The sequence below is a fragment of the Oculina patagonica genome, chromosome 11, assembly GCF_052425735.1.
Source record: "Oculina patagonica isolate OP01 chromosome 11, crgOcupat, whole genome shotgun sequence".
NCBI lineage: Eukaryota > Metazoa > Cnidaria > Anthozoa > Scleractinia > Oculinidae > Oculina > Oculina patagonica.
The window spans coordinates 14,826,753-14,835,629 of record NC_135768.1 but is presented as its reverse complement, the minus strand read 5'-3'; the positions used below and the strand labels follow the sequence as shown (position 1 = coordinate 14,835,629).

General features: G+C 37.9%; 1 protein-coding gene across 1 annotated transcript in view; it reads right to left on the bottom strand.

The window, feature by feature from the left end:
- LOC144630855 (puromycin-sensitive aminopeptidase-like protein) overlaps positions 1-8,800 on the bottom strand; it is a 12,953-nt gene extending 4,153 nt beyond the window's left edge. The window contains exons 1-11 of the mRNA XM_078489208.1: positions 8,504-8,800; positions 6,735-6,819; positions 5,852-6,051; positions 4,926-5,033; positions 4,187-4,387; positions 3,639-3,735; positions 3,373-3,406; positions 2,918-2,988; positions 2,717-2,751; positions 2,329-2,337; positions 1,094-1,245 (exon numbers count right to left, since the gene is read on the bottom strand). Of these exons, the coding sequence (XP_078345334.1) occupies positions 1,094-1,245; positions 2,329-2,337; positions 2,717-2,751; positions 2,918-2,988; positions 3,373-3,406; positions 3,639-3,735; positions 4,187-4,387; positions 4,926-5,033; positions 5,852-6,051; positions 6,735-6,819; positions 8,504-8,629 (1,118 nt within the window). The 5' untranslated portion in view covers positions 8,630-8,800. The remainder of the gene's footprint in view (positions 1-1,093; positions 1,246-2,328; positions 2,338-2,716; positions 2,752-2,917; positions 2,989-3,372; positions 3,407-3,638; positions 3,736-4,186; positions 4,388-4,925; positions 5,034-5,851; positions 6,052-6,734; positions 6,820-8,503) is intronic.
- Between the last annotated feature and the right edge of the window lie 77 nt (positions 8,801-8,877).

Sequence of the window (8,877 nt, the reverse complement as noted above, 5' to 3'; positions counted from 1 at the left end):
TTGAGTGGCGTGAGCATCAGACTGTTAAGAATACAGGATGCTGAGTTGTTAGAAACCGCTTTGTGTGTACAGAATTATTCTGGTCATTCACTTAACAAGTATTTGTGTCACTACATTCAGTTATTACAGTTACTGGGAGGAAACAAATTTATCAGGTTAGAGCAGTTTTCAATTGAGTGTCGTAAAACCAAAACCAAAGTAATTACTCTGGCCAATCACAAACGACACAGACAATCCCAGTGAGCCAATCAAAACTCGAAGCAAATACATGTAGCTGGCACGAAGCGCGGGAAAACGTGCGCGAGCGAGTCACGATTGGTTTTGGTTTTAGTTCTGATTGGCTGAGAAAGTGGCGCGAGATTTTTAAGCCAATCGCTAAGCGTAGTAATGCAAAACCAAAGCAAACGCAATTTACTTTCGACACTCAAGCGAAAACCGCTCTATGCTACCTCTGCCTGTAGTATAGTAAATGGTTTGAACCCAGGAGTATCAGTAGTTCGTAATGTGTGATCGTACGGGTGAGAGTAGTTCTGAGAAGAACTGTTGTTGGTGACTGACGTTTTGACAACCCGTGTATTAACTCATGTAAAGTTAATCAAAAGTAATTAGTCAGTTTGGATCCGTCTATTGTTAGTCAAAGTCGTTCTGTTTGCGGTCCGTTTGTCGATTTTGTTTAAGTCGTACTCAATAGTAAGGTGCCGTTAGTTGTTGACATCTGTTGATAGGCGTCTGTTCTTAGTTTGTGTAGCAGCTTTCTAGAGTCATTCGTTAAGAATAGTTAGAACTGTAGGTTAAGCATAACAATAGAGGGATCGAAACTGACAAATTGCTGTTGACAAACTTTACACGAGTCTCACAGCCAATATCATCACGGCAAAACTGACCAATCAGCTTTAATGGACCAAACTTATAACATCCTCGACTGACAACAACTATTCACTTGACTCTGAAGATGGCTTCCGCTCAGTTTGTCGAATGGCGTCAGTCACCAACAACAATTATTTTAAGAACTACTCTCACCCGGACGATCACCGAACTTCTGCCTATAGTCAGTGCTAGCTAATTAATAACTTCTTTAGAAGGAAACAAATACCTGTTACATAATGCATCAAGTTTCAAGGCACTGGCAAAATCAGTGCTTACAAACTGTGTCCATACATCAAACTCTGGGAAACAGTGATCGACAGGGAGATACTCAATCCATGAAGCAAATCCCTCCTTCAGCCACAAGTGAGTCCACCATTCCTGAATTTACAATAGATGACTTTAGATGCGTACGGAATCCACCAGGTCTTCGAGTATTAATTGGACAAAAGTATGTACCAAAATTAATTAATTCGTATTGCAAACTTCTGTGTTACTGTTTCAAATATCTTATTAAAAGAAATCGTTTCTAACACCAAATATCAAAAATAATCGAAGGTCCACTGAATTCCACTGAATCGCTTAAAAGATTTTTTTTTTTACAAAAAAGCTACATGTGATATTTTACCTATCGTTAAATACATATGGTTCTTGTGAACTTTGAAATTCAATTTCTCAGGCTCTGATAAGAAATTGTTGTTGGTGTCATCACGGATAATTACTTTCATCTTTAGCCTTTAAAAAGCGGGTTTGTAATAATTATAAATAATGTAATATGATTTAAATTTAACTTCTAAACTTATTTCCTGAAGGATTCTGTCTTGAAATGTGCACTATTCAATTTGGTACAGCCAGGAACTACATGGTTGTTGACATGCTTGCCAGTCACAGAAAAATTACCTTATTCTTACTAATTTTCGCGCGTACTTAATTTCACGAAAATTCGAGCGTCGAATTTCGCGAGTATTAATTTTCGCGACTGCAAAAAAATTAGAGAAAAAGTGTATTAAATTTCGCGATTTTGTCAGTGTTTAATAGATCAGTCGTCAAAGACTAAGGAACCACTTGAAATACACAAAGGTCTTGCTCAATGTAACTTCAAGGAGCCTGCAAACGGAAACTTTAGTGACTGTACTAAAGAGGCTTTGAACCAATTTACAAGCTCGAAACAGTAATCAGAGGAAGCGTACCAGTCAAAAACAAGTGGAAAGATAGTTTAAAGGTAGATAGTTGCAGTTCCAAATATTTAAAATTTTTATTGGTTTGATATATAATATGGTATTAATTTTCGCTAAATTTCACAATTATTATGAAATCGCAAAAATCGCAAAAAATTAGTACTCGCAAAAATTAGTAAGAATATATGGTAAATACAAGCATTCCTTCTTTCACTGAACAACAAAAAATGTTCATGTTGTCACACTGTAAAACAAAACAATACTCTACCCAATCTTGGTAACTTACCACTGTTACCTAGAACAAAGATAAAAAAAAGAAAAAAAGAAAATGTTACAAGGTTACATACAATGAATTTTTTTATAGTTTATTTTCAATAGATTCATATTATGTTTTGGCCAGTGACTGCATGTACTTCATGTACGCTATTGCTGAAGTATCACATATCAACGAATTCCAAACAAATCATGAACAAACCTTGAGTCTGTCCATGGCATATAGTATGGACTGGAAATCAGCTTTAGCTTAGATTCTGATCCACTAGCAGTTCGTTTCTTTCTTTTTTTTTTTCAAGGTTCATTGATCGTCCTTGTAATAAGAACTGATTAAAATCAGCTGGATTATGAACTTCACTGGTGATAAATGATCAATACTGAAAATTAACAAAATGAATTACCAGATTTCCAAACCACATATGTGCAAGTTCATGACCTAAGAAAACAACAAATTATTTGTTTTAAAATTTAGCAATTCATTGTCTTTGCTCATAACTAATCATAGCTCATCTCGTGACCAATGAGCATACAAAAGAATGTTGCTAGAGGTATTGTAAAAATGTAAAATGTCATGATATTTAAGTCAGCAGTCTTGCACTCACCAACAACCAGAGCCACATACTGTTTAGCTGCTGCAGAGGAATCTTTTGGATCTATCAACAGGCAGGTCTCCCTATCAAAAACAGACGATTATAAATAGAAATACTGATTATGACTCAAATGAAAAAGGTATCATTTATGAAGTAAAGATTGTGCAGTTCCAGAAATTATCCATACTCACCCCATGGATGGTCATTGGAAATTCCAGGGGGTGGGGGTGGCAGGGTATCAAAAGCCAAAATTTCTTAGAGGAAAGTATCAGGGGCCTAAGTGGAATTTCCAGAGGGGTGGGGGGATTCAAACCAAATAAAAAAAAAAAGCATCTGTGGGAGGCATATGGATTTTTTTTTGGTACAACATGATTAAAAAATTTATTCAACATTTATAATAAAGATATATATTGTGATAACCCTGCAGTGTAATACACAACATGTTAAATAAATTGAAGTGAACATACCTGTAGGTTACAAGGCCCCAGTTTTCCATAGCTCCTGTGATCAAAATAATAAATGGCAAAAGGAGGCGATAATCAGAGAGCCATGACTCAAAGCATGTACACATGTATTCTAAACAAAAATTATCTGTCTCAGTTTTGAAAAATAAAGTACTGGGCAAAGCTGCAGTGTGAGTCCAAATGTAATGTAGATATAATTCCTGACTAACTTGAAATTCTGATGAAATTGGAGGAATAGCTAATATTTAATTTTACGATACGTGGCTTACCTATAACAAAGTCTTGGATGGCAATAAGATCAAGCTTTGGCAATAGGTAACCAATACCAAAATACTCTTTGTAAAATGGTAGGCACTTCTTGGCAACCTAGACATTGTCGTCAATAAAATATCAGAATGAGTCTTCTTTGGATAACTGTTATGATTGAAGTTTACCCTAGAGACAATTTCATTTTTCTTTGTTCAGCTGTATAACAGTGTAAAATTTTAAAACAAAGAAAAAATACATGCGGCAGGTGCTTGTCTCCCATTTAGTGTAAGTGATTTAAAAAGCTGTGTATTCCTTACTTCACCCTAGAAGGGATGCTAGTCCATCACACTTGGATACCCCGCAACACATAATTTCCCTGGGACCATTTCTAAATACACCTGGGTCGAGAGGAGGCAATGTGAGAGTACTAACACAACAAAATGACCCTGGCCAGGGCTCAAAACACAGAATGCTCAGTCCAGAGTCCAGTGGACTAGTGATCAGGCCACATCACCTCCCCAAAAAGAGTATAAGGCTTGCATGGCTAAAAACATAAAAACACTCTCACCTCTAAAGCAAATTGTCCCTGGATAGCTTTCCCTTTTGCAGTGTAAACTCTGATTGTAACGCCATCAGAATCTTTTCCTTCCACGAAGTCAAACTCTCCTACAACAAATGCCACAAGATATGTAGACATGATAGGTGATCTGGCAAACTTCACCACTTTAAGAGAAGTGTCATCAGTGTGATCTTTCTCTTCTGTCACATTCTAAAAATAAAATAGCAAAGTAGATTCCTTTAGAGGCAGTTTGAATATTTAACAGTCAGTTGTATTCGTCTATAGAACATCAAACTCAGTAGCTACAATCTTAGACAATTTAAATAAAAATTAAGACCCCCTCAATTTTATTGATAGAAATAAATGCAGCATTTTAGTTTAAGTATGTACACATTAATGCATGCAACGAATGCAGTGAGCCATGTAGCTTTATCTCTTTGCACACATTGCAGACCTATCATATCAAGAATTATAGGCATGCAATGTGTGTAGAAAACAATGTAGCTTTATCCCTTTGCATATATTGCAGGCCTACACGTACGTACAGTGTATCTTGCCTAGCCTGTAGCTGTTGATTAGCACCTTAGCACAAACTGCATACAGAGAGCTATGTATCTGTGACCTTCTGCATACCCAACATTGAGTAGTCTAGAGAGGCCACAAACCTTGGTACCTTTGGTTAGGTTGTACCTTCAGGTTTCAGAGAAAAATTATGTTAATTATTTATGATTGGTACTCTGAGACTTGCCATATTTGATAAGGCTACTCTGTCCTTGGGAACAACCAGGGTGATGTCAAATGAGGCACGAATGGTTGGTTCATCCCAACAAGGAAATGCTCGTCGTGCACCTGTTGGCTGTTAATTGCAACATAAAATAATTAGTACAAATGGTCAGGATACCCACATAACACCAGGAAATCCTTGTTTAATAATACAGTAAAGACCTGCATATACAGTAAGAACCTAGTGATTTAAGATTCTACAGGCTGAAACTTGGCATTAATATATTTATTAAAAATACTCAAAAATATAAGAACCTGTTCAGCCTGGCAAAAAATAGGTTCTCATACAACACAATCACTGCAATTTTGATGGTCAAAATTCTGGATTTTAATTGTGTGAGAAACTGAACTTCTGACAAAAAATTATTGTGTATGTTTTCTTTGATTCACATGGTTTTGGATTTTTAACTCAGCCTTACTCCATAAGATTTTACGGAAAAATATTACAGAGTGCGCAAGGGGGTCCTATTCTCAAATCAAGAGCATTTTTGGACCAATTTCATGTATCGCGTAATTAATATACATTTATTTATAAAATAAAAGGGCTTTGATAAAAATAGTTGTTTTGCCTTTCAATAACCCAGTAACAAGAGTTGACCTGTCAGGCAAGTTAACATTGCGTGACAAACCTAAAACACATTAGTCGAGCCAAGAAAAGACATCCTTACCCGACTCCATACAACTGTGTTGTTTGTCAATTGGTGCTTCACTACCACAAATTGTTTCATGAGTACGTAATTTACGGTTTTTACAAACATTTTCAGCTGGAATCACGAATCACGACCCCCAAAATAAACAGTTCACACCACATACTAGACAACATACTAATTTTGCTCAGATCACAAGTCATGCACTGCCCCTTTACAACCCTGATTTAATTGTTGAATATACCTCAAAGTGTGTAACGGCACAGAACTTCTCTTTTCCATCTTCTCCAGTGTATTTACATCTGTAGAATCCTTTTAACTTGTCATTCAGTTCTCCAGTAAAATTCAGAGACAACAGGCCTCTCCCCAAGGGAAGGGGTGATGAAAAGCTAACAATAACCGTTTCTTCCTCTATGTTATGTAAGATGTTTGAAGAAGGATAATCTAAAAGACAAAAATGCAAAAAAAATATTATCTTATGTCAGGGTCAACACCAAACTCTACCCTCTTGATCCAGACAAGGCCATAGGCAGGATTTTGCATGGGTGGGTGTGAGTACCAGAGGTGTGAGCATCTAGGGGGGTTCAGGGGTATTATCCCATGGGATATTTTGAAAAGTCAAGGTGTTAATTTCCTGCATTCTGCAAGTCCACCCTCACTCCTCAATTAGGCAGAAATATGTGGCCCATGGGACGAGCGGCCCTGGCTTATCATTAGGCCACTGATTGCACCACCTGGTCCTTTCTAAGTAAGCTCCCTTTTTCATGTCATCACATTACATACTGACCATGTGCCATCAGGGCTTTTTCCTGTCTCTAAAGGGTGTCTTCTAAAGCCAGGCCCTCAGTCATTGCCAAAAGTCATTGGCCCACCCACCCCCATCCCCCCTTTTCAGTGTTGGATAGCACAATGTGCCCAAACTCCTTGTGTAGTGCATTTCAGTTTGTGAGCAAAAGTAGGCAGCACTATTTGAAGGCATTATTTTTTTGTATACTACGCAACGTTGCAAAGGGGAAGGTGAAATCACTTAACTTGTTTTAAAATGTTTCAAGTAAGCAAAACAGCAACTGCACCAAGGTTTTGTCAATGATATGATATACAACTTATTAAATATATTAAATACTTACTTATATGTTCTCCAACAGAAAAGCTGGCTGATTTGACATTTATATCTAGACAGTTGATGGTCACTGTATTGGTTTCTTCTCTAACCTGAGAATTATTAATAATTGTTATTAAAAACAGTACTATTTTTCTTCATCAATCACAAAACAATAATTATTGGCAGCAATGTAGAAAGATTTAAGATTGATGTAGTGGTTAAACTCAGCAGCGAAAAATGAATCAAAACAGATGTACACTCCTTTGCACATCTGCAAGCATCTATGACTTTCTAGGGAGTCTGTGATATTTCTTATATTACAACTTTTTTTGAAAACCCCCAAATTTGGGTCAGTCCAGGTCCGTAACTAGGTTTTTGCCTGGGTTGGTGCGTATGTGCACCTCTGGGGAGAAATCTTGAGCACCATAGGCGCAAAAGCGTAAGGTGGTCTGGGGGTATCCTCTCCCAGGAAATTTTGAAAAAATAGGTTACCTGAGACAGCCTGATTTTGTGCGTTTTGAAGACAGTTTGTTAGGAAAAAGGCAGGTAAAAGTGAAGGTAACAATGACAATAATTCTGGTACATTTTTAAATTCAAATCATAATAATTTTTTCGAAACAGAACCTTGAAAACGTAATTTACAATTTATTTAGCTAACAATGACGGCAGTACACAGAGAGAAAGACAGGAAAAAGATAGGTTTTTTCATTTCAGTTTCAAATGGTAAATGCATAAATCAGCCAGAGTCAGTTTGTTGATCTTTAACACTGTGACAAGCTCCAACCTTCTTAAGTGCTTCTGAGCGCAACAAGTACCCAGTCTCCTCTGTTTTTGGTAGCGCCTGGGAATACCCGGTATAAATGGTACTTCGAACGGTTCGACTATGAAGGGCATTAGGTCAAATGTATCGTTGAAATTAACCTAGAATCACACAATTTGGTCCAATATATACCACACAAATGTACAAATGCCGGACCTTCAACCCAAAGGACTATATATTGAATGTAAAAAGTGGAAGTACAGAAATACCATTTCCCTTTATTTATTTAGTTTCATATTTATTTTTTCACAATGAGCAGACTTCTAAGGCTCGTGGGGGGGGGGGGGGTCAGGATGCACCCATCGCACCCACCTCCCTACGGGCCTGCAGTCGGACGATGGTAAACAGAGAAAAAAAGGGAAAGGCCAAAGCATCTAAAATTCTTGAACCGAGCAAGAGATAGAACATTGCATATTTTGACAACATCGTGCATGTTTACAACTGCACAGCAACCTGGTTACATATAGTTAGGGCAGCCCTGTCTGAATGTTTGGTACTCTCCTCGTGATGTGCTTGCCATAATTATAATGACCAACTCCTCTCCCCCCGGGCAACCAGGTTCCTTGAGTCCCTCGCCACACCCATTCTCGTCCCCATAGCCCTTTCGTTTTTCTTAGCCGGCTTGGCACGAGAAAACGGAGGGCTCTGAGGATTTATGAATTAATTTGAATATTTTTGATTGGCTGTTTGGAACAAAGAATTATTCCTAAACGGAAGTCGAAAACATAACGACTCCCGCATACATTGTTTTGAAACATCATGACTGCATACATAAGACAGGACTGGAAATCCTGTGTCCCCAGAGCCCTTTTGTGTTCCTCGTGCCAAGGACATGCCGGCTAAGAGAAACGAAAAGGGTTTTGGGGACGAGAAACACTCACGCACAGCACAAAGTTTTGATCATCAAAACTTAAACATATCAATACCAATTGTGAAAAGTCAGTTACATTTTGTTAACAAACTAAAATATTTACCTCCACATCAATTACTTCCTCTCCAGTGAAAGTGAATTCTGTAAGATTGGGCTTCAAAGTCAATTTGTAGTTCTTTGGAAGCACGCTCGTTGGAAGCCGTTCAAAAGGTTTCTTTACCGAGCTCATTATTCTTGCAGCAGCTCTAAAACGGACTGTAGAAGATGCCAAAAGATCCAATCTAGCTTCCACAAATGTGGAAGGTCGAAATGCAAGGCGAAAAAGAATTTTGGAATATTTTTCTTCGTTCGTGCAACACCAAGGCACGATTCGGCGATATCAGTCAGAATCTTCCCAGTCCCTTTTCAGATTCTCGCGCCACGTCGCGCCAGAGCCAAGATGACTAAACTACTTGCGTTACGACTGTGCGACAGGTA